The sequence below is a fragment of the Prunus avium genome, chromosome 6, assembly GCF_965620075.1.
Source record: "Prunus avium chromosome 6, drPruAviu1.hap1.1, whole genome shotgun sequence".
NCBI classification, from domain to species: Eukaryota; Viridiplantae; Streptophyta; class Magnoliopsida; order Rosales; family Rosaceae; genus Prunus; species Prunus avium.
In genome coordinates this window covers 27,255,470-27,281,523 of record NC_142289.1, presented here as the reverse complement: position 1 = coordinate 27,281,523, position 26,054 = coordinate 27,255,470, and the positions used below count along the sequence as shown (strand labels likewise).

Sequence of the window (26,054 nt, the reverse complement as noted above, 5' to 3'; positions counted from 1 at the left end):
CTTTAGCGACGGTTTTTCTGCCGAAAACCGTCGCTAAAGAGTGCCAGGAACCTTTTCTCTACAAAAAAATCCGACGAACAACCCTCGCAAAAAGGTTTTAGCGACGAAAAATTTGATGAACAGCCAGAAAATGCAGCAGTTGCAATTTTGGTATTTTGGCTCATATTTGAACTTCCAATCAACCTAAAATACAATGCAGGCCATATGGGACCCCCAAACTTGGTCAAAATCATCACCATAACCATTTGCAACATGTCTGAAACCTTGAATTCACGTGAAACACTCCATAGTGAAAATTATGAGGCGAAGCAAAAAATGACCATAATTGTGCCAAAAGGCAAATTTTCACAATGATATTCTCCAAACCAAACCAACACCTAGAACATCTTTGTGAGACCGTATGTCACTTGTGGGGGCCAGTCCTTGGCGCGAAAGAACTAAGAAAATGATATTGTGCATAGGAAAACTTCACAACTTCTCCAACAAAAAACATCAACCAAAATAACCTTTCATCTTGCATTATTTCAACTTTTGGCCATTGCAAACCCAACAAAAAGACATACATGAGCTGTTTGGTATCCTTGTGCACAAAACCCTTTTGGCTTGGCTCTCCAGCCTTAAAATCTACTCCCTGAAGGTAAGCCCTTGATGTCTTCTTCAGTGACAAAAAGCCATATTCCAAAGTAAAAAGGAAAACTGAGATAAGTGTTTGCATAAATTGCAACAAGGTAAGCTAAAAATAGAATGTTAAAAACTAGCCAGTGATGACCTTCCATGGAATGTAATTGAATACTGAACATTAAAGGATAAAACTTTACTTCTTATTGCTTCCATCTTCGCTCAGGTCCCTCAACCTTTCCTGCATTTCTCTGGACAATTTAATAGCTTCAGCACAAAACAACAAATAACAATAGCAGAGAACGAAAAAGTAGCATCAGCCAAGGATTAACCTTATTAGCTGATCCAATCTGCGCTCCTCATCAGATAGGTTTTCAACTTGTGCCTGGGATAAAAAGGAAATTGTGAATGAGGTCATATCTGTACTTCAGAATTGGCAAACATTATTCACTACTACAAAAAACACTTTGTGCGACGAAAGAATTTTGTTGCGCAAAGTACAATTTCGTCGCGCAAAGTTTGCGCGACGAAATTTTGGTCGCGCAAGTTCTATCGTGCAAGGATCGTAAAGAAAGGTTTTGCGCGACGAAAATTATTTTTTGTCGCGCAAAGTAACGATAACAACTTTGCGCGACGAATACTAACGTTGCTCAAAGGTACTTTGCGCGACGAATTATAACTACTTTGCGCAACGAATACTATCAACTTTGCGCGACGAAAGTTAACGTCGCGCAAATACACTTTGCACGACGAATATTAATTACTTTGCGCGACGAAAGTTAACGTCGCGCAAATACACTTTGCGCAACGAATATTTGCGCGACGAAAGTTAACGTCGCACAAATACACTTTGCGAGACGAATCCTAATGTCACGCAAATCTTTGCGCGATGAAATATTCAATTTTTTTAATTTTTTAATTTTTAAAATTTTTTAATTAAAATAAACTAGTTTAATAGTTTGTGCGACGAAATATTTTGTCGCCCAAGGTTTTTGACATTTTGTTTTATTATTTCTCTTATATCAATTTCATTATATTAATTTTTCAAATTTTTACTTTTTTAATTTAATTTAATTGTATGATTTTATTTTTTTTAATTACTTTAATTTAAATTGACATATTCAAAATAAAATTACGTATGAAAAATAGTGGTCAAATTATCCAATATATATAATATTCAAAATGTACACATAAATTAACAAAGTACAATAATAAAATCTACAAGCCTATTGTGGTGGTAGTGGCGGAGGATATGTTTCGATAGCGTCCAAATCCTCAACTTTAGCCGTCAAAGTCTCGACGATTCCCTACAAAAAAAACAAATATTGTCAAATAACAAAAAATTGGCATAAACTCAAAACTAACTCCAAAAACACATATGAATGAAAAAAAAAATTAAAGTTTGGAGAGAACATACCTTTTGGCAAGATTTTGAGTGAGTGAGAATGAGAGGGAGAAGTGAGTGTGAGAGAATAGAGAAGATAGTGAGAGAGAGAGAGAGATGAAAGAGTGAGTGAGAGTGAGAGATGATGAAAAGAGAGATAAGAGAGTGAGTGAGAGTGAGAGATAGTTAAGAGAGAGATGAGAGATTAAGTGAGAGGAGTGAGTGTGAGAGAAAGGGTAGGATTTGGGGAGAAGGAAAGAAAGAGGAGAGGTAAGAGTAGAAGACATTGAGAAAATGGTGGAGTTGTTATTTTGGTTTTAAAAACCATATCACTTTGTGCGACGAAACAATATATTGGTCGCGCAAAGTCTCGAAAAAAATTTTAAAAAAAAATTCCCATTTTTGGTACCCACCCAAATTTTTAGGGTTTTGCCCGATGAAATTTTGGTCGCTCAAAGTTTTGTGCAACCACAACATTCCCGCTTCCCATTTTTGGTACCCGCCCAAATTTTTCGGGTATACTTTGCGTGACAAACGACTATATATTGGTCCCGCAAAGTCGTAAATTTTTTTTTTTCAAATTCCCATTTTTGGTACCCGCCAAATTTTTAGAGTATACTTTGCGCGACGAACTGCTATATATTGGTCGCGCAATGTTGGGAAAAATTTTTTAAAACAAATTCGCATTTTTGGTACCCCGCCCAAATTTTTCGGGTATACTTTGCGCGATGAATGATTATATATTGGTCCCACAAACCTTTGTGCGACGAACTATATATTCGTCCCGCAAAGTCGTAATTTTTTTAAAAAAAATTCAAAAAAAATTCGCATTTTTGGTACCCGCCCAAATTTTCCGGGTATACTTTGCGCGACGAATGATGATATATTGGTCCCACAAACCTTTGCGCGACGAACTATATATTTGTCCCGCAAAGTCGTAATTTTTTTTTTTTTTAAAATTCGCATTTTTGGTACCCCGCCCAAATTTTTCGGGTATACTTTGCGCGACGAACGACTATATATTAGTCCCTCAAAACTTTGCGCAACGAACTATATATTCGTCCCGCAAAGTCGTAATTTTTTTTTTTTTTTTTTAAATTCCCATTTTTGGTACTCGCCAAATTTTTAGAGTATACTTTGCGCGACGAACTACGATATATTAGTCGCGCGCAGTCGTAAAAAAAATTTTAAAATAAATTCGCATTTTTGGTACCCGACCAAATTTTTGGAGTATACTTTGCGCGATGAATTATTATATTGGTCCTGCAAAGTATTAAAAAAAATTTAAAGCTACTAATAAATATATATACTATTCAATTTCTTAAGTGTTATACGTACAAAATAAACAAATTTAAAGCTACTCAATGATCCAACTGTCAAACTTGTTTGTTTATACTTCAAGATCATATACGCCAAAATTCGGAAAAAATAAACACTAAGAGATCAAGTAATGGGACAAAATATTTCGACGGTTATAAAAGAAAAATCAAGATTTAACGGTTATTTCAACTCTGATTTTGATGATTTTTTACAACTACACTCCTTGACCCTATATGAATACAATGACTGCATTCGATCATCAATTTAAAATATTTACACTAGTGGATACCACAAAATTTTATGTTATATTTAATGAAAGTATAAATAAACTCTTAATTGTTAGTGAATATATTGTTTTGATGGCATACACATTCTATGAAACTAGTTTCAACGATCCAACCATCAAACTTGTTTGTTTACACATCGAGATCATATACGCCAAAAATCGGGAATTTTTTTTTTTTCAGAGATCAAGTAACGGGACAAAACATTTTGAAGGTTATAAATGAAAAATCAAGATTTAACGGTTATTGCAACTCTGATTTTGATGATTTTTTTACAGCTACACTCCTTGACCCTATATGAATACAATGACTACATTCGATCGTCAATTTAAAATATTTAGACTAGTGGATACCACAAAATCTTATGTTATATTTAATAAAAGTATAAATAAACTCTTAATTGTTAGTGAATATATTATTTTGATGGCATACGCATTCTACGAAACTAGTTTCAACGATCCAACCATTGAACTTGTTTGTTTACACTTCGAGATCATATACACCAAAAATCGGAAAAAATAAACATTCAGAGATTAAGTAATAGGACAAAACTTTTCAACGGTTATAAACGAAAAATCATGATTTAACGGTTATTTCAACTCTGATTTTGATGATTTTTTACAGCTACACTCCTTGACCCTATATGAATACAATGACTGCATTCGATCGTCAATTTAAAATATTTACACTAGTGGATACCACAAAATCTTATGTTATATTTAATGAAAGTATAAATAAACTCTTAATTGTTAGTGAATATATTGTTTTGATGGCATATGTATTCTATGAAACTAGTTTCAACGATCCAACCGTCAAACTTGTTTGTTTATATTTTGAGATTGTATACCCTAAAAATCAGAAAAAATAAACATTCAGAGATCACGTAATGGGACAAAACTTTTCGATGGTTATAAACAAAAATCACGATTTAACGGTTATTTTAACTCCGATTTTGATGAGTTTTTACAGCTACACTCCTTGAACCTATATGAATACAATGACTCAATTTGATCTTCAATTTAAAATATTTACACTAGTGGATACCACAAAATCTTATGTTGTATTTAATGAAAGTATAAATAAAATCTTAATTGTTAGTGAATATATTTTTTTGATGGCATACGCATTCTATGAAACTAGTTTCAAAGATCCAACCGTCAAACTTGTTTGTTTGTACTTCAAGATCATATACGCCAAAAATCGGAAAAAATAAACATTCAGAGATCAAGTAATAGGATAAAACTTTTCGACGGTTATAAACGAAAAATGACGATTTAACGGTTATTTCAATTTCGATTTTGATGATTTTTTATAGCTACATTCCTTGACCCTATATGAATACAATGAACCAATTTGATCGTCAATTTAAAATATAATACATTTAAAATATTATATTTTTCTAGCAAAATAATTTTTTATTTATTTATTTTTATTTTTGTAAAGACTTTGCGAGACGAAGTTTAGAAATTCGTCGCACAAAGTCATGCAAAGATTTTTATAAAAAAAATTATTTTATTTATTTTTGTAAAGACTTTGCGAGACGAAACACACTTCATCGCGCAAGACTTTGTGCACCGAATTTTATTGTTTCGTCGCGCAAAGTCATGCAAAGATTTTTACAAATAATTTTTTATTTTGTTTATTTTTGTAAAGACTTTACGAGACGAACCACACTTCGTCGCGCAAGACTTTGTGCACCGAATTTTATTGTTTCGTCGCGCAAAGTTATTTTGAGCGACGATGTTTTGTCGTCGCGCAAAGTGACTTTGTGCGACGATTTGTGTTTTGTTGCGCAAAATTTAGTCGCGTAAGACTTTGAGGGACGAAGTTTAATTTTCGTCGCGCAAAGTCACTTTGAGTGACGAATTGTGTTTCGTCGCGCAAGGGGTTTTTTTTACTAGTGATTTTTGCTATGACGTGCAATGAATAGTTGACAGATTTTATGTATGATCCATTGTCTCTAGTCTTAATCAACCATGACACTAATCTTAGGAAGCTCAACCAAACAAAGGCCTTGGAAACTCTTTCCAGCCAAGAACACAAATCCTGATTTTTTTCATGACAATCATTGAAATTCAAATGCATCACACAAACTTGGAACTGGACAAATGTGGACTGAAATCTAGCACGATCAACCAAAAACAAGTCTTGTCAAAGTAATCTAATCAAGAACACAAATCCTGCTTTGTCATGCCAATCATTCATATCTGAATTCATTACGCTGAAAAATGGTACTGGACAAAACATGCGGACTGAAATCTAGCAAGCTCAACTATTCGAGTCAAGAACATAAAATCCCCGCTTTGTCATGCCAGTTATTCATATTTGAATGCATTGGAACTGGACAAAACATGTAGACTTAGGTAACATGACCAGTAACGATATCATGCTGAAGTTCAAATATGGAAAGCAATTTGCACAGAAAACCCAACCAGTCAGTAAAAGGGATGTTGACTTCAGATTTATATTGTTATTTACTTCCTTGCAAGTAAATGCATCCTTTTTAATCAGCTAACACTTTCAGTCTAGGTTTGGAATCAACAATAATAGCGAGGTTGGGGATTGGCACGTCCAAAAAGAAGAGAGAACAGAAAAACAACAAATAACAGGACATAATAGCACAAACACCAACAGCATTGGTACTTTTGAGCAAACAAACATACAGTCTCAAACACTGAGCCAAGACCAAGCTATCCAAGCATGAGCATGCCAAGCAACAAGTTCACTTTTTTCCGTACCTGTAAACTAGGATAATTTTCGTCCACATCTCCTGTCCTCGAGACATCAAGTCCCCTAATCAACCAATCACTCAATTTTGAGTAACTTCTAATGTACAGTGGATAATTGAATATTTACAACTTAATAAAGTGGAAAAATATCTGTTAAAATTTCAGGAAACAAATACAACTAATCCCTTACTTCCACTGAATTCTATTTTTGAGCTTCTTTTCTATGAGACCAATTCCTTCAAGAACATTTGTTATATCATATATCCGCCTCTTTTGCACCTACATAAAAAAAAGCACTTATAATTTACAGATCCTTGGCATAGAATACATTACAACAGATAGGAAAATAGTCACCTCTAAAGTATCAGCAGCATTATTGAGATCCAGAATACCATCTTCCGCACGTTTGATCAGATTGATAAACTTTTTTGTTATGAGAGACCTGAATGGCAATAATAGGACATTGCCATAATATTTGCACAACAAATGAAAAAATTAACTTGCTTTTCTCATGAAGAACCTAAATAACTAAACGATAAAATCAGTTAACAAAAAACATAGGAAATTGTTCTGTTACCTAGGGAGCTGTCAAAACGACAAGGTCCGGCCGGAGTAAGATTAGCCCCAGAAGGAGAACCTGTCAATTATACAGATTAGATGGGAGCAATCAAGCAAACACATCCCATAAATTCTAATAGTATCAGCCAATTCATTCTTTTCGGAACACAACTAATCCATTCTTCAAATCTCAATTAAACCTTACCTCGCATATATAATAGAACTACAAGTATGGGAGCACACTTGACAGATTTAAGTAACACTCACCCACATTGAAAGCCGGAGTCTGTGGTCCAGATCTGCTGCACTTTGTCAGCCTTGATGTTTTGTTTGCCTTTCCCACCTTGCTTGACACGGGAGTCTGGAGGGGGCTGGTAACTACTTCAGCCAGGAGCAGCTGTCCTATCACTAGACTCAGCTTCGTAATCTGCCGCATCACTCTTCCGTTTTAGCTGCTAATCCACCATTCAGTTTATTCAAAAAATTAGCATCAAATGAACAAACCATATCATATAAATAATTATAAAATGAAAATAATTGATCAATTGAAAATACATAATGACTATGAAGAGAATGATTATTATAATTAAGCATACAGGTACATTAGCTGGAAAGATGTTAGCACATCATACAAACCAATCTACGTTTCAAGCGGACTATGCAGCCTCTACAAAGAAAACTGGAAGCTTCCCAACTTATAAATGGAAGGATTCATAAATCCATAATTCTACAAATACACGCTAATCTCTAGTGCATTCTAACATCTGCAAACCACATCAGAGAAATAAACATCATTGCTATTAAGGGAAAACAAAATGTTCTTCCTTTTCTTATTTCCTAAACCACCTTTCGCTTCTTCCACATGTAGGCAGCTTCCAATATCTTGAGGTTTTGGGTATGTGCTTCTTCTAGGAAGCTGTAATCAATGTATTCCTCATATCCAGCAGGGCCATCTTCGGTTACTATTGGCCTCCGCTTCTTAAGTTTCTTTGGAAGCTTAGACTGGACTAAGCAAACATCACCGAGATCTCCAAAGCTAGCCTCCACATTCAACATTTCTTCAAGCAAGAGACACCGTTCTTCCTTCAACTCAGGTGCTGAAGTTCTAAAATAGTTAAAAGCTTTCTCAAATATTCTTCGAACACGCTGAACACATTGCTTCGTTTGTTCACGAAGATAATCCTGATCCTGGTCTTCTGAACACATTGCTTCCACTATAGCAGATGCCTCAAATTTCGCATAACTGATCCACACCTTTAGGTGTTTTGTTCGGTCTAGGAGTCTCTCGTAAAGTTCTCTAGCTCTCTCAAATTCACCCTCTGATAGTTCAAAGTCAATGTATGCCTTCCACAACAATTCAGGCATGTCAAGTGCTGGTTGGGCAATGGCAAGTTCAAAAACCGCCCTAGTCCGTTCTGTCTCACACAAAGATTTCTCTAACTCTGCATACTTGGTCCACGCATAGCAATTTTCTGGGGACCAATGCAGATGCTTTTCATACAATTTCCGACATCGATCGAAATTCCCAAGGTTCAGCTCAATCTCAATATACTTCTTAAATATCTTATCTTTAGGTGACTTGCCTATTGCAGTACCAAGGATCTTGCGTGCACCCTCGAGCTTCAGCTATCGTATCTCAAGCAAGGCAGCGAGAAGCCATATTTTCGCAAATGAAAACTTCTCGTGAGGAATTAGTTGAAGGCATTCCCTATATACATCTCGTGCACGTTCCATGTCTCCAGCATCAAGCTCCTCATATAGTGCATAATTGATCCACAAGTAAATGTAGCGCTGCCAATACCGCTTCTCCGGCACAGGAGGAACATTAGCAATAGCTCTCTCATAAACCTCTCTAATTCTGTCCTTATTTCCTGCACTCTCTTCTAGCCTTATATAATCAAACCAGGAATTGTAATTAAGAGGATTCTTCCTAACCTCATCTTCATATTGAAATCTCCTCTTTCCCACAATCGCATCCTCAATGCCTTGTCTATCTCCATATTGCTTCTCCAAACCCACAAACTTTTTATACAAATCCTCAACCCTTCGTTTGGGTATATGATCAAGTGCAAATTTATAAATACGCCTTGCTCCATCAGTTTCTTTGCACCGCTCCTCAAATTCAGCGAAAGCCACAAATAACTGCTCGGCCTCCTCATCATCGCCCATGATCTCCACTGCTCTCTCATATACATTTCTTGCCCTCGCAACCTCACCATTCTTCATCTCAAACTTGGCATACCGAATCCAAGCACCAACTTTCGGATGACATTGCACGAAACGCTCGAAAATCGCTCTAGCATGCTCGATCTCATTATAGCGAAGCTCAAACTTGATGAAGGAGAGCCAGCCTTGCTGGTCCGGCATCCAATTCATCCACCTCTCGTATATCTGCCGAGCACCAGCCACATTCCCTATAATCTCTTCCATGTGAATATACTTGTACCAAATCTGATCAACTCTAGGCAAGAGGGTGACGGCACGGTCCCACACGTTCCTTGCATGGTTGATGAACTTGTTCTTCATCTCCGCCTCAGCATAGTTGCGCCACAGGGTAGGGTTCCGGTGATCGACCTCAAGGGCACGCTCCCAAACAGAGCGAGCACGTTCGAAGTCCTTATGGGGGACTCCTCCCACTGCGCATACTTGATCCAATATCTGACATTCCCCCTCAGGCGCCGGATTTGGTCTTTGAATTCCTTGCGCTTTCGGAGGCGGTAATCTGCGAGCTCGGAGGGATCAGTGATCTTCTACTTGGGAGGTCGGATTTCAGCCTCGTGGCGCTCACGTGCCTCACGGAGGATTTGCTCTGCGGTAATTTGAACAGGGGCTGGGGTTTTGTTCTTAACCCTAGTGGGTCGTGGTAGCATGACGTCGGCATCCTTTCGGGTTAAGAACCCTAGGGCTGGGTCTGCGTCCTTGAAGGAAGCCATGGCTGGGGTTTACTCGCCTGGAGAATCTAAAACCTGACAATGTGTTGCAAATTTCCGTATGCATTCATCAATGGCATGAGAATATCTCTATTTATAGATAACAGTACCCTTCTCCCTATGCCTTAACTAAATTGCGGTCACTCCCTATGCTCTAAGGAAATTGGTCACTCCTTATGTTCTAAGGAAATTGAATAATCCAGGAAGAATAAGGAAACTTATTTAGAAATGAATATTAAATTGAAAATTTTCTAACAGTTACGTGTATACCAATCGGCCCCTAACCTTAGCTTGGTGGGCCAATCAGCACAAGTACAAAAGAAGAATAAAAATTGATTTTAAAAAATCAACGTTTTAGCTTGGTTCAAGCCCACGTTTTTTTTCTTTCTTTTTTGTCTTTTTGGGTAAAACTCATGTCCTGATGAAGCAAGAAGCCGGCTGGAAGTTGATATACAGATTCCAAAGGCTTTCCTTGACATGCTTTTAAACGTGCTTCTAAATATCATTGCTTTTATTCCCATAGGGCTTGCCGTCGACCTCTAATTACATCATTTAAATACTAAATCCAACTAACTGTTTTTAATACATTTCTGTGTGTGGGTGTTCCATTACACTAAAATAATGCACTATTTCTATGTGTGGTATTGGTCAACGTATAGTTGACCACTGATCCAAAATCAAATAACAAAGAGAAGTTGTTAACCTTGAAAGCAATCTTTTCAAGTTGGCTGATATTGTTGACCAAGAAGAAAGAGTTAGTTGGCCTATTTTCATTTCATGGATTTATTTATTATTATTTTTTTATCCTTTTCTGCCTACAGTAGTACTGTAGACAGTCTTGTTGGAAACGCGCAATTATCTTATAATTTGGAAGAGTTTATCAAAAGAATGCGAGTTTCTCTGTAAGACTCGTAAGTCTATTTGGTCAAACGAAGACGTTTTCAAACGGAAGAATGCAGTCTTTTTCAGTCTTCCTTTTTTGTATCAATAAAATTTGATCATGAATTTCTCTTCTTGATACGTAAAGTTTTGGTGTCCATAGTGCATCCTCACTCTTTTACATGAGTATAAATAACGTATTAACATCTCTCTTTGAGATGTAATGAGATTATGCTAGTGAAAAGGCTGACCACGCACGTTTCTCACTTAAATTTTAGATTTTAACTCTCAAATTTACCTATGCACATTTTATTCCCCGCTCTTTCATTATCGCCGATATAAATTAGTAGAAACACACAAGCAGAGAAGGACAATTGATTGAAAATAGTACCAAGAAAAAGAATAGTTCAATTACAAAGAAAAGAAGAAGAACACTGTGTATAGAAAAGATTCACTCATCCAATCCAATGATTCATTGAATTGGGAAGGAAGGAAAGGGACAGAATGATAGAGAAGAAGAAGAGGCCAACCTGGACCAATTCTCATAAATTATTATACATTACTGTTACTTACAAACTAGTCCACGGTCAACAGAGACAACAAAACGCATCCAACACACTTGACCTCATACACGCACTCTCTCTCTCTCTCTCTCTCTCTCTCTCACTCTGCTCATCCAATTTCCAAGCACCATCCCTCCCTCCTCTCACTCCTCTGTCTCTCCATATATATATAAACCCCCAAAACCCACTCAAATATTCACAACTTCTCTTCAGCTCCGAAGCAAAAACAAAAATCATAAATAACAATAAAATATTTCTCTTCAATTATTTTCTTCCTGGATCCAGACATGTACGGCGGCGGCGGCGACGGCGAAGATCCGAATCCGAAACAAAAACCAATCGTGATCCGGGAAGTGTGGGCCCACAATCTCGAATCCGAATTCGAGCTGATCCAGAGCGTCATCGACGCCTACCCTTTCATCTCCATGGACACCGAGTTCCCGGGCCTCATCTTCCGCCCGGCCGTGGACCCCACGAGGCCATACAGCCACCAACTCCGGCCGTCCGATCACTACAGGGTCCTCAAATCAAACGTCGACGCCCTCAGCCTCATCCAGGTGGGCCTCACCCTCTCCGACTCCCGCGGCAATCTCCCCGACCTCGGCGGTTCCCCCACGCGCTTCATCTGGGAGTTCAATTTCAGCGACTTCGACGTCGCGCGTGATCCCCACGCTCCCGATTCCATCGCCCTCCTCCGCCGCCAGGGCATCGACTTCGACCGCAACCGGTCCGAAGGAGTCGACTCAGCCCGGTTCGCCGCGCTGATGATGTCCTCGGGGCTCGTCTGCAACGACTCGGTGAGTTGGGTCACGTTCCACAGCGCGTACGACTTCGGCTACCTGGTCAAAATTCTCACTCGCCGGAACTTGCCCAGTGGCTTGGACGAGTTTTTGAGGATTTTGAGGGTCTTTTTCGGACACAGAGTTTATGACGTTAAGCACATGATGCGCTTCTGTAAGAGCTTGTACGGCGGGTTGGACCGGGTTGCTAGAACCTTAGAAGTGGACCGGGCGGTCGGGAAGTGCCACCAGGCCGGTTCGGATAGCTTGCTGACATGGCATGCGTTTCAGAAGATGAGGGATGTGTATTTTGTGCATGGCGGGCCTGAGCAACACGCTGGAGTGTTGTATGGGTTGGAAGTGTTTTGATCATTTAAAGATACAAAAATTTATAAATTAATTTGTTTATTAAATTTATTTGCTTTCTTAATTGGGGCAATTTAATTAATAAGATAAACAATTCTTTTTGGTATAACAATTTATAATGGGAATTTGATAATTTAGGACTACTTCTATAAAGTACTGTTAGACATTCGAACATATACAAAAACTATAAGGATCCGGAGCCTCTGCATTTAGAGAATATTTATTTATTCGCATTTTATAAAATCTCAATCATTCAAATCATCTAACGACTTAAAGCAAGCCGCATCAGCTAGTGTATAGATTTGTTTGTAATTTTCTTTAAAAATTGACAGTAACAGTCCCTCTGTCTCTCAACCCTTGTATCCATAATCCTCATCATGACTATAACTCCATTAAGGACTACGCATTCATCTTCCAACACTTGCCAGATTTCCTCCTTTCGAGCCATCTAATTCCTATTCCAATTCATCCTCCTCATGACTGCTTGTCATCAGCTTCCATGGCAACCACCCAATATTTCCATCCTCCTCCATATCCCCAATTTTATTCCATTATAGAGAAGAATTTATTTATTTATTTTTAATTTCACTCATATCTTATTTTTTTTGTATGATGGTAGATTCCCTCACCCTATCCCATAACAGATCTTCCAATTTGAGATAAGGAGGATTATTATAAAATTGCTATTATGGAAGTGGCCTTCTGTTTGTGTAAATTACAGAGTCGGTTGAGAAGCAGGCTTGGTAATTTGAAATGGGTTGGTGTTTCTTAGGATCGGGTTGGGAATTTTTTATTATTCATCAGAAAAAGAAAGGGAAAAGATGGAGAGTGACAATGAAGTTGGTTCTTAGGAGAAAACACAGAGTAACGAATGCTATTATTGTTAATAAAGGCAAAAACATATTTAGCTGATTTGGCTTGCTTTAAGTTGTTAGATGATTTGAATGTTTAGATTTTATGAAATGTAGGTAAATACGTACTCTCTAAGTACAGAGGCTCAGGATCCCAAAATATTTCAATTCTCTCAAGATCACAAGGCACAATTTGAATAGATATACGTTCAATTATGTTGCTGAATATATATTCATTTTGATTATATGTAATTTTAGGTTGCATTTAATAAGTATTTATTTTTGGTATGATTTAATATATATTTTTATTCTAGAAATTGTAATTTAATCTAAAAAATTTAACTAGCCCACAAGTCAAAAAAATTTGGTTCTGCTCTTGCCTTAACCATCCCACCTTACCCCATCTTTAGAGCATGTCCACCCAGAAAGGCTAAGTCAAGCAAAGGCTGGGACTATTCATGTGAATAGTGGCAGCCTTGCCTTTTTTGGCTCCACCCCAAAAGGCTAGGGCAAGGGGAAAAAAAAAAAAGATTATGTAACAAAATATATAAAAAAAATTTGTAATTTTTTTAAAAAAAGAATCCACCCCAATTTGGTTTTTTTTTTAAAAAAAAAAATTGAAATTTTTTTCGATTTTTTTTGCTCGCTGATGTCAGCGCCTTTAGGCTAGAGCCCAGGCAGAAATTGCCCCCCTAGGTTGGTGGGACCCAGGTCTTGCCCGAGCTTCTTCTCTCGCGCTGGAGCCTTGCTGGGCTTGACTGGGGGGCCTCCTGCCCGGTTGGATGCAAGCGCTGGATATGCTCTTAGATCAATTGAAAAATTAGAAATTTATTGTAACCAAAAAAAATAATCAGAACTTTATGTCAGAAACCCTTTAGGCTCTAGTCCAAATCATGTTGTCCAAAATTGGGTACAGTTTCAGTTGGATTTGGAATTTTTTATTTATTGAATTGGGTAGAAAAAGGAGATTAATAAACGCGTATGCCAATCATCAAAGTCTTTCTCTTGGTCGAAATCGAAAGGCCAATAATTGAAGTATGAGTTTCCTTGTTCTTTCTTGTTTCACTATTCACATGATTTTAAGCGTGCATAATGTAACAGCCGAATGACTTCACTATCACTTCTTTCTTTATGTTTAAATAGTGATCATTAAAATATTTATTAATGTTGGCATGCTTTTCAAATCGAGGGATTCATTATTATTATGCCTAAAATTGCCATCGGTTTCTTAAAACAAGCCCAACTACAAAACCTCATATATAAAAAAACCCAAAATACTTAACAAAGTATCAAAGTAATTTAATAATCAAAATGAAATTGAGATATTTAGTTATATACCCATTCTTAGCACTAATAATATAGATAAACCATATATCATTTAATTTCTATAGACAAACCCAAAAAATGACAGCTGGCCCTATTGAATTTAATTTTGATTACTTTGATGCCTACTGAGTGTTTTGAGTTTTTTTATATGAGGTTTTGGAGCTTGGCTTGTTTTAAGAAATCGATGACAATTTTGTAATTTATAGGAACTTCGAAGCCTCTTTGTTGTGTTATAAATGAGCTTTAGGACCTCTCTACCATTCTGTATAAATGGAATTTGGGCCCCTATATTGAGTACAACAGTGAATCTCCCAATTAAATTCAACAGGGTTAGCTGTCGATTTTTAGGTTTGTTTATAGAAATTAAATTGTGCAGGATTTATCTATATCACTAGTGCTAAGAATGGGTATATAACTAAATATCTATTCTTATTTAGTATAAAATGCTAACAGTTGTTCTGGTTCTGATGCTCCTATTTTTAGATAATAGGGGGTGTGGGAACATAATTCTTGCACAAACAAGCAACGCATCACAATTGTCAATAACTTTATGATGATCAAGTTAATTCATTGGAAACACTCCATAATAAAAATTACAAAATTAATTACGCAAACTAATTCTTGATTCACCCTATAATACATAAACAAATTATTATGTGAGTGTGGGCAGTCATACATTAGTGTAGGAGTAATAGATGAAAATAGGTTATGTTTAGGAATTGTTTTCCATCCAAATATGAAACTTGCCCAAATTGGGATCCTCCATTGCATTGTGGCAGAAAAAAAGATGAAGAGTAGGCTTAGCTGATTTGATGTTCTCGAACACAACCCTAAACCTTAAATCAATATGGTATATTTTTGCTCACCACTTTAACCCAAGGTGTACTCTCACTACTTTTCTCAACACTTGTCGCGTGTCCCTTGGCATAATTATAGTTAACTATTTACTTTGTATTTATGCAACCATGATTATGTCAATAGAGACGTGTCAAATATTGAGAATGGTGGTGATGATACACCTTGAATTAAAGTAATGAGCAAAAATACTCTCAAAGCAATAAAGACTTTAAACTTGAAATTGAAGACTAGAAAGTACCGCCACTTTCTTGGTGCAACCCATATTGACTTTGACCACATTCACATATTACATGGAGACTGAATTGAGTGATATAAATAAGGACAAAATATTAAAGCCAATTCTCTATCCCGAAAACAAACAATTTAAAACACAGCAAAATAGATAAATAAAAGGAGATTGACGTGGTGGGCAGTATTTTTCTTTGCTTCCACCCGAACGCCAACATCACCTAACCAATAATACTCCTATCTATGAGAGAAATTCTAGTATAATACTTTTTTATTATTTTTGATTAATAATATAATGACACGTAATATAATTTTTCAACATATTATTATATTATTAATCGTGAATAGCAAAATAGTGCTATCCTAGTAAGTTTTTTTTTCCTATCCATACACTGAATATAATCCCAATCCAATCAGCATCCCAGTTGGCCCCACCTGTTTACAACTTATAACCCACTTTCAATAAACAAACCAAACCAGGAAAGAAAAATATAAGAATTGGAAATTGGAAAGAAAGCGACAGAGAGAGAGAGAGGGAGAGAAAAAGAAAGAAAGAAACAAAAACAAGAAAAAATAAAATAAAAAGGGAAAGGCAACAGCCAATAGGAGCATTTCTGTTCCGTTAATCCAACACTCTTAAAAGAAAACCCCCTCTCTCTCTCTTCTCCTACACGCAGAAGTAATTTGACTTCCCTCTTTTTCCAGGCAACATCCCTTTTCACCCTCCTCCTATCTCCATATAAAAACCACACACCCCCACGCCACTCTTCACTCATCCAATACCCGTAAGGCTTTTTCTCCGTCGATTCAGAATCAGTCTTCGTCCCATCTTTACTATTTGGTAAAGACGTAATTAATTTCTCACTAAAACATGTACGTCAACGAGGATCAAAGTTCGAGCTCAAGTCCCAAGCCCATCACGATCCGGCAGGTGTGGGCTCATAATTTAGAATCCGAATTCGAATTGATACGCTCCGTGATCGACGACTACACTTACATCTCAATGGACACGGAGTTTCCGGGACTGATATTCCGGCCGCCGTACAGCCATGATTTACAGCCTTCCGATCACTACAAGACTCTCAAATCCAACGTCGACGCCCTCAGCCTCATCCAGGTGGGCCTCACCTTGTCCGACCCCGACGGCAACCTCCCCGACCTCGGCTCCTCCTCCACGAGCTTCATCTGGGAGTTCAACTTCAGCGACTTCGACGTCGCTCGTGACCCCCACGCTCCCGACTCCATCGCCCTCCTCCGCCGCCAGGGCATCGACTTCGACCGCAACCGGTCCGAGGGGATCGATTCTGCCCGGTTCGCTGCGCTGCTGATGTCATCGGGGCTCGTCCTGAACGAGTCGGTGAGCTGGGTCACGTTCCATAGCGCGTACGACTTCGGGTACCTGGTCAAGATTTTGACCGGCCAGCAATTGCCAAGTGGCTTGAAAGACTTGGAGGAGTTTTTGAAAATTGTGAGGGTCTATTTCGGAAATAGAGTTTACGACGTGAAGCACATGATCCGCTTTTGTGATGGCTTGTACGGAGGGTTGGAGCAAGTTGCGAAACGTTTGGAGGTGAACCGGGCGGTCGGGAAGTGCCACCAGGCCGGTTCAGATAGCTTGCTGACGTTGCATACGTTTCAGCAGATTACGAAAAAGTGTTTCGATAATTATGACGAGGTGGAGAAGCACGCGGGAAAGTTGTTTGGATTGGCAGTGGCTTGATTTTTTATATTTAGGGTGTAGATAATTTATTTTTTTTATGAACAAAGGGGGCGCCAAAGGCCCCAGCACAAACAAAATTATTTATTTATTTAGGAAAACATCATAACTGTATTTGTTCTATTTCATTAGGCAATTTGGTAAATATTATTACAATTCTTTTCTAATGCAAGCCTTGCCTTAGGTTGATTATTGTGGTACGCGCCATTATTATTATTTTTAAAAGTTATGGAATGCGGATTGGAACTTGGAGGCTCTCCTTCCAATATTAAGAAGAAAATTATCACTAAAATAAGCACTTGTCAGTTTTGCACCGCTATTTTACTCAAACAAAACAAATTGCAACCTTCTATTTTTGTGAGAAATTCTGGAATTGTATTCATAAGTCACCTAAAAAAACCACAAGCTATAAAGGGCCATTACAATAACGGAGCGATCTAATATCAAGATTAGGATAATCTAAGGCTCCTCCACTAACGATCACACAAGATCGAAGAAATTTTGGCATAAGCATCTCAACTAAAAGTGCAAATTCAGAATAACTAAAAATAGATAAATCTTGAAAAAACCAAGCCATAACAATTAATATAAATAAAACCCTCACAAAAGAGGTATGGAAAGCTCTCACAAAAGAGAGGTGAAAGACTCTCACAAAAGGAGAGGTAAAAACTACACCGAAAACTCAAAGAGTCTATGTGACTTATTCCAAATATAAAGAAACCGCAAAAAGAATAGTGGTAGAGATCCGACACCGAGACGCATATGGAGATCCGATGCCGAGATGCATCCGTCTATGATAAGACAAAGGAGCCATTGCCGTCAACCCTGCCTTTACCCTCACTCAATCTCTCACTTTCTCTTATGGTCGTGATATCTCAACCCTAAATTTGGTATTTATAATTTGTTATTGGAGAACTTATAGGTTTTTCGGAGTAGTTTGGCCTTGAAGACTACATGTTTTACAAATTAAGGTTAGGCTTAACTTTCTTTGCTTGGGGAAAATAGTTAGTTTTTTGGGTCTGATATTGAGCTAATTAGATAGATCTTAAGGCCACACACATTTAATTTTTATTTTTGCAGATCCATGGAAGGTTTCCTTGAGATTGGATGGTTTGGGTTGTGTGCTTGGGAAGTAGGATTCTGGTACCGTTTATTTGATTTGGTATATTTGGTCCACTAGTTTGCATGTGAACTAGCTAGTTTTTATTGTAATTTTATGTTTCTGCAATTTTTTTTATATGCTTGTGTTTACTAGCGGGATTCCGTTCATTTTTGAATACTCGAAGGATTTAGGCCAGTGACATATCAATGATTTCGACAAGGCATTCAGGATCTGGGCGTAACAAATGTTAAACTACATTACATGGAAAACTTTGATAAGGGGATTCCATATGAAATTTCATGAACCGAAACCGCTTAGAAGTAACCAAGATATAATGGGTCACATCATAGCAAATTGATAACAAAGAAAAAGGGTACACAAATTACTTCGATTGGTTTTCATTCAAACCAAGGATATTAAATTGAATCAGAGGTTTGAAACCTCCAAGCAATCAATGAATATTTGTGTAAATCCCTCTCTCCCAATTACTTGTATTAAATTAAAAAAAAAATTAAATTAATGAAATCAAATATGATTTACAAAATTCCCAAATAATTGAATTTGATTTAAACAAAATATTAGACTAGTCAATTACTTAAAATCATTAAATAAGTGAAAATTAGGGTACATCGAGGATACTGGTTACATCAGGCCTCCATCTGCGTTCCTAGTTTATATATGGATATCTGATATACAGTTGTTAGTTGGGTGTATCAAGAGTTGACATTACCCTTTGTTTGATGGCTTTGACAATGACGACACATGTGCTCCAGCCCCTCCCTCACTGCCCTGGTTATAGTATTTCTGTGATATGTTTTTATTTTTATTTTGTTGAAATAGGGGGATTAACTCCTAAACACACAAAAACTAAATGACAGAGACTACGAATTCTAGGAACTCTTAACAAATCATCATCAAAGGTAGCCTCAACCCAGTTGTAATGATTATAGTGTTTCTATGATTTGGGTTTTTTGTTTTATGTATTTCTAGGTATGAGTCTATTTTATTTGAATTGAGCTTTTTAACTTTTTTGGATTGGGCTTTCTATTTTGTATTTGGTTGAGTGCTTTTGTAGGCTAATTTTTTGTATTTGGTATGAGCCCATTGCCTATTTTGTTTTTGCCTTATATTGCCTTGCCTTATTTTCATCCCAACCATTTAAGTAAATGTCTTGTCTTTTAACTTTAATTTATTTTTATATTACTCAATTTACTTAAGTTTACAATGTAAATAAGTAAGTACCCCCCATTTGGAATGGAAATAAGGCAATATAAGGCAAAAGTAAAAACAAAACAAGGCAAATGGGCGGGCCTACTTGTGTCAGGCTGAAGGTTTCAAATCCTAAGCCCAAGACCTACCCCTACCTAACCTTAAAACGGGCCAGGTCGAGTGGTCCTAACCATCGGGCCATGCCAAGCTCTGGCCCATCAAACCTCGGGCTACCCACTTCGGCCCGCGGGCCAAATGATACTCCCTAACTAATGTACATAGGTGAACTGTGGGTTTTGCCTCTTTTGCTAGTAGTGTGATAAATTTATTGAGGTATTTAGTTTACATACCAACTCTTAGCACTAGTGATATGGATAAACCATACACCATTTAATTTCTATAAAGGCTTATTATCACAAAACGTCCCTGACGTTTGCGAAATTATCACACTGCATCCCTAACGTTTTTTTGTATCATTAATGGTCCCTAACGTTAATACATGTACTCTTAAATCGTCCATCTGTCAAAAAAAACCGTTAAATCTAGGGGTATAATCGTCAAATCAATCCAAAATTATAATTTTTTTTTCCTTCCCTTCTCTCTCTCTCTCTGTTTCTCTTTTTTTTTTTCTCCTCTCTTTCCTCCTCTTTTCTTCTTCTTTTCCTTCGCTGTTTCTTCTTTCTCTCCCTTTTTTTTTTCTTCTTTCCTTCTTTGTTCCTCATTTTTCTTCTTTCCTTCTTTCACTTTTTTTTTTCTTTTTTCTCTTTTTTCTTCCTCTTTCCTTCTCTCGGGGTGGTGATTTGGGTGGCTAGAATGTTGGGTTGGTGGGCTGTGGAATGGGGCAGGGAGAGAGTTGCAGAGAAAGTACATAGAGGGGCAGGGGTATAAGATCCCACGGTGGTGGTTATGGAGGTCGAGGTGGTGGTTTGGGTGGCTAGAGTAGATGGGTTGGTGGGCTGTGGGAGGGGGCAGGGAGAGAGTTGCAGACAGAGTAGAGAGAGGGGCGGGGATATAAGATCCCACGGTGGTGGCTTTGGTGGTCGGGGTGGTGGTTTGGGTGGCTAGAGTGGTCGGGGTGGTGGTTTGGTTTGGGTGGCTAGAGGAGACAGAGAGAGAGAGAGAGAGAGAGAGAGAGAGAGAGAGAGAGGGAGAGAGATCCAGAGATGTGATTTGGATTTTACAATAAATAAAAATGTCACAATTTGAGGTGCTGTTGAGAGCTCCTGCCCTTCAATGGGGTTTATATGCCAAATGGTTGAAGCTGAAAATGACTGAGAAACCCAAGACAAAGGTTCTGAAATCTGCGTGAGTTATTTGGCCTCGTTCATAATGCCTGCCTGCTTTGGGTTTATCGACAACACCCCCAACAAAAAAGAAAAAGCCAACAGATTCACACAAAAGGGTTTTTATTTTTTGGGTTTTGGTTGGTGAAAATGGATCTTTTGACTAAAAGTGAAAGCAATAACAAGAACAGAGCCAGTTGTGGTCTTCTGCATCACAAATTCACAATAAGCCTCTTTCTATAAAAGAAAGAAAGAAGAAGAGTGAGCGGGGCCAGGCGGAGAGAAAGAAGAAAGAAGAAAGAAGAAGAAAAGAAAAGAAAGAGAAGAGAAGGAAAAAAAATTATAGTTTTGGATTGATTTGACGATTATACCCTTGGATTTAACGGTTTTTTTGACAGAGGGACTATTTAAGAGTACCTGTATTAACGTTAGGGACCATTAATGATACAAAAAAACGTTAGGGATGCAATGTGATAATTTTGCAAACGTCAGGGATGTTTTGTGATAATAAGCCTTCTATAAATAAACCCAAAAAAGGACAACTGACCCTATTGAATTTAATTTTGATTATTAAATTACTTTTACGTCATATTGATTGTTTTGGGTTTTTTATTATGAGGTTTTGGGGTTGGACTTGTTTTAAGAAATTGATGACAGTTTTGTAATTTAGGGGAAGTTCGAAGCCTCTTTGTTATGTTAATGGGTTTTGAGTGTGTTTCTAAAGTACATTTCATGTAAGTTTTTTTTTATAACTTGAACCTATATATTGGGCATAATAGTGAAACTCCCTAAATTTATTTTGTAGGCTTGTTTTTTTGTTTGATCATACTCAAGAAAATTTGCGCACATAGTTAAGAAAGCCCAATTTAGACAACCGACAAGTAAATAGTGACTGCATAATGGCTTTTGACTATAGACACCAAAATCAGTGTCCTTTACTAGTACTCCCAAACGCCACCATTAAAAATTGTGTGTGTTGATCAGTTTTTTACTAGTGTCTTAACAGGTCATATACTTTATTCTTGATATACAATTGATGTCCCACATTTCAAACCATGCTATGTTTGGCTCAAACCTAAGTTGTAAGGTCTCCTAAGGGGACAATTAATGGATATGGGTTACCAATTTCTCCAAAACTGCCGTTTCTGAAAGAAGAAAAAAAAAGGATTGAAATTGCAAGAGTTAGATGGTGTGAATAGGTGTTATCTCATTTGTGGACATTGAATATGTCATTGCTAATTAATTTTAGAAAAACCAATGAATAGGTCATGTTAAGTTTGATAGAATCGCCAACGAGTCTAGTCCAATGGAAAAGTGCCTTCATTCTTATTGACTAGTGGTATCATGTTCGAATCCCCATGACACAAACGTTTGTGTGAGAAATCCCCTCCCATTCTAGTTTAGACTATCACTTTAAAAAGAAAAAAAAAAGTTTGATGAGAAACCATCTTTACTCTATGGTAAGATGAAGGTATTCCTAAATGAGAAGTACTGCAAAGCTAAGCCAGTAAATGCTTATGCAATCAGACAAAAATATTGAGATATCTCCAATATGCCATTGCCAAGCACCAACCAAACATAGAAACAGCAACAATGATGGCTGAACCGCAAACTCATTAAAACCACACACGGTTAGTATTGAATACCCATGTTGGAAATTGTACACTAACATACAAACACAGACACACAAAAAAAAAAGATTTTCCTTTCATTTTCTTATATAAAAAAATTCTAAGCTATTTAAAATTTCCTATCTATCCACCATACTAGAAGAATTTACATGTAAAGGGAATGTCACTTTAGCGATATTTCAAGCATGTCGGAAAATTAAAATACATGATAATAGGTGCTAGGCCTGAAATATCACCGCAGTGACACCCCCATTTCGTGTAAGTTTTTCTCCCACCATACACACCAACCCACCAAATAGGAAAACACAATATCTCTCTGCATGTGCTTTAATCTTGAGTACCAACCCCATGAATTTATGGCTAATGAATTTTCCCAACCCCTCCGACTTGCCCATCAATTCAATGCCTCACATGACCATGACACGTGTCACCGCTGGGATTCACATGATCGGTTTCTTACTTTCTCTGATCAGATCATTCCAGATTTGTGTAAAAACTTGGATGATAACATCATGGTGGGATGCAGAGTTGAGTTCAAGGAAGCAGCTGAGCAGCTCCTGCAGATCCTCCTTTGAATAAATCTGCTTCTCTACGATCATCTGCAGCATAGACTGCCTGAAGTCTTGGTAGGGATCGTCGGATTCCTTCACCACAGCAATGCTGTCGTCGATCTTCGTCCACTTGGGGCTTGGGAACTTGGTGTTCTTTGGATTTGTACTTTCTGATGAATCAGACGGGTGTGAGGAGGAGTTATTGTTGAAGGAGATGGTGGTGGAGGTGCACTGGTCGTTATCATCGTCGTCATCAACAGTGAAACTGCCATTTTTGTCACAAGAGCTTGAAGAAGAACGTCGTTGGAGAGTTGGGTTTTGGGGGATTTGGGATTTGGGTTTTGGAGTTGGCTCATATACATCTGAGAGCTTTGGCTTGCCACAGCCACAACCTGCAATATTGGATGTGAGTAGGGTTTTGATAAGCTTGGGCTTTTTGCTGGAAGACATTGGAGGGAGGGAGGGAGGGAGATATAGAGAGAGTTCTTTTACTATTGCCTTTAGAGAGAGAGAGGGAGAGGGAGAGGGAGAGGGAGAGAGAGATTTTGGTTTAAGGAAGCTGGGAGAGTATTGTTGGTAGGAGTCTTTTTCAGCAATCAATATTTTTGCTCTGGCATGAGACTTGTGTGAATGAGAGAGGAGGTGTGTTTTTGGTAGGAGTCTTTTTCTGTAATACTGTTGAAGCAGAGGGGGGGATTTTTATTTTTTATTTTTTATTTTTTATTTTTATAAAAGAAGCATTTGACTTAGAGTATTGGAAATCAAACTTAAAAGCATGTGTGACCTTTGGCAGAGGGAACCTTCGTGATAAGATTCCTCCCTTTCAAGTTTATCAAAACAATATTTTATAAGCAATAAAAATAATATTTATGGATATATATATATATACTAATATTTCTCAATGAACATATCTAACTGATTGTTTAGCTTGGAAGGAAAAAAAAATTGATTATTTTTGTTCTTCTTTATAAAATAATTATCAATTTTTTTTTATTTTCGGTTACGTATAACTTTTTTGTAATAAGCATAATAATAACTCAAATTGAAAACTAACGTCTAAGATTCTTGGCATGAAACTAATTTGGAGTCAATAAAAAAAATTGGATTTTGGAGGGAATAATGACGGTTTCCGAATTAACCGGCACTAAAACAAATAATAGAAATTAAACCAGGCCCAAGAGCCCAGAACTCTTTCGCCCAAGGCTGTAAAAAATCTAGGCTTTGGGTATTTTAACTACAAAAACCTAAAGCCTTTATCCATGTCCCTGTGGAATCCATTTCCTATAAATCATCTCAACACAGTATCATTCTCTCTCTTTTTTCATCCTTTCTTTGGACTGACATGAAAAGATTCTAGGGAAGCTTATTACTTGACGTAGAAGAAATTTAATTTGCCCAAAAGGGCTGGATCCAGAAGTAGAGGGAAGGCAGAAATGTAAGCTAGATTGGCAAGATTCGACTTCAATACAAAAGGACAAAATTGCAAATTCTAATAGTCACCATCAACAAAACCATCTCATGCTTATAGCGGAAAAAAAAATTAGGGCAGTTTGATTCCGATTTTATAGATTTTATTTATTTATTTTTGTTCGAGATAGAAAAAGATCAAAGAGGATACAGAGGAATGTTGAAGAAATACATATGAAAAGAAAACTAAAAACTGAAAACAATCTTCAAGTTGTTTTCTTTTTCAAGTATTTGTTTCATACATTCTACTCCATTCTTCTCTCCTCCCTCATATATTTCTTCATCCCTAATTTCTCCCATATATTTTCCTCTCTATCTCTAGTGAAAAAAGTGAAGAGAAACAAAACTGAAACCGAAATGGTAATCTACCACATTTAGAAAGAAAAACTATTCATTACCAACTAGTAATTGATCTAATGATATTTCTTTCCAACTTGTAAAAGAAGTACCAGTTTGAGCCACCTTGTATCAAAAGATAAAAAGAAGAAGAAAAAGAAAAAGAAACTACTCGTTGCCTAATTTCAATTTTCTAGTACTACCCAAATACACTGACGTTCTTTGTGAGTTTCTAACAACGAATACGAATTGCTCCTAATAGCCTACCAAACACACGCCAGATTGCAGCAACAACACTTCTGCTGAAGATTTTCAGATTGCCAAAAAGCTGCGTAGTCGAAAAGCGCGGTACGACTTCGCTTGGCTCTGGCATGGGCTGCAAGTAAGCCCAGGCAGCCTTCTGCACCAACAAGTTGCTTATTGGGATTTGATGAGCTGATTGTATAGCCAAAGCTTTTGGAGACGAACAAGTTTTAGGTCTTGTTGAGGAGGGCATCAGATCCTTGAGCGAAGTATATTCTAACAAAGGAGAATTGAGCTCTGAATTGGTTGCGGGGAAGCTTTGACTCCGAAACTTTGTCCAAGAAAACCTTCTTCGTTGATTTGATGGCTCCATGCTGTTTTAGCTCCAACGAAAATATAGTTATGGGGTCTGGTTGGCTTTTGTTTTGAAAGACGAGGGTTTTAAAAGTTTGTATTTACATAGAGTGTGGCAGTTGATAGAGTGTCAAAGGGATTCAAGTTTCTGTTGCTTTGGAATTTTAGTTCAAATTGGTAACTGTTGGCAAAAGCAATTTTAATCCTCTAGGGATTTGCTTCACGTCCTTCAGAGTTTGATCAAGGATGAAATATGCCAATTATAATTTGGTATTAATAATTAACCAGTTATAATCAGAGTTTGATCGAGGACGAAATATGCCAATTATAATTTGGGAAGTACCTATTACTTTATGCCACGTGCATATCTACACAAATATTTGGGGCATTTGGCTATATTACGGTAAATTCAGTTTTTATTACTCTTTATTTTTGTGTCTAAGTTAAGGGGAGGTGTAACGGGGCTTAAACGCAGGATCATTTGGGAT

At 37.3% G+C, this 26,054-nt stretch overlaps 2 protein-coding genes and 4 pseudogenes across 2 annotated transcripts; 2 read left to right on the top strand and 4 right to left on the bottom strand.

Moving 5' to 3' along the window:
- Window positions 1-617: 617 nt before the first annotated feature.
- Window positions 618-7,688, bottom strand: LOC110752228 (transcription factor E2FB-like; annotated as a pseudogene).
- Window positions 7,474-8,258, bottom strand: LOC148293956 (uncharacterized; annotated as a pseudogene).
- A 238-nt stretch (window positions 8,259-8,496) lies between these two features.
- LOC110752229 (uncharacterized) lies at window positions 8,497-9,877 on the bottom strand (annotated as a pseudogene).
- A 1,570-nt stretch (window positions 9,878-11,447) lies between these two features.
- LOC110752241 (putative CCR4-associated factor 1 homolog 11) lies at window positions 11,448-12,457 on the top strand. Its single transcript, XM_021952855.2, has one exon. It carries the CDS (start codon window positions 11,553-11,555, stop codon window positions 12,411-12,413), a length of 861 nt encoding a protein of 286 aa, XP_021808547.1. The 5' UTR covers window positions 11,448-11,552; the 3' UTR covers window positions 12,414-12,457.
- Window positions 12,458-16,379: 3,922 nt separating this feature from the next.
- Window positions 16,380-17,573, top strand: LOC110752238 (putative CCR4-associated factor 1 homolog 11 pseudogene; annotated as a pseudogene).
- A 5,024-nt stretch (window positions 17,574-22,597) lies between these two features.
- LOC110752237 (uncharacterized) lies at window positions 22,598-23,778 on the bottom strand. Its single transcript, XM_021952852.2, has one exon. The coding sequence runs from the start codon at window positions 23,614-23,616 to the stop codon at window positions 23,056-23,058; it is 561 nt and encodes a 186-aa protein (XP_021808544.1). The 5' UTR covers window positions 23,617-23,778; the 3' UTR covers window positions 22,598-23,055.
- Between the last annotated feature and the right edge of the window lie 2,276 nt (window positions 23,779-26,054).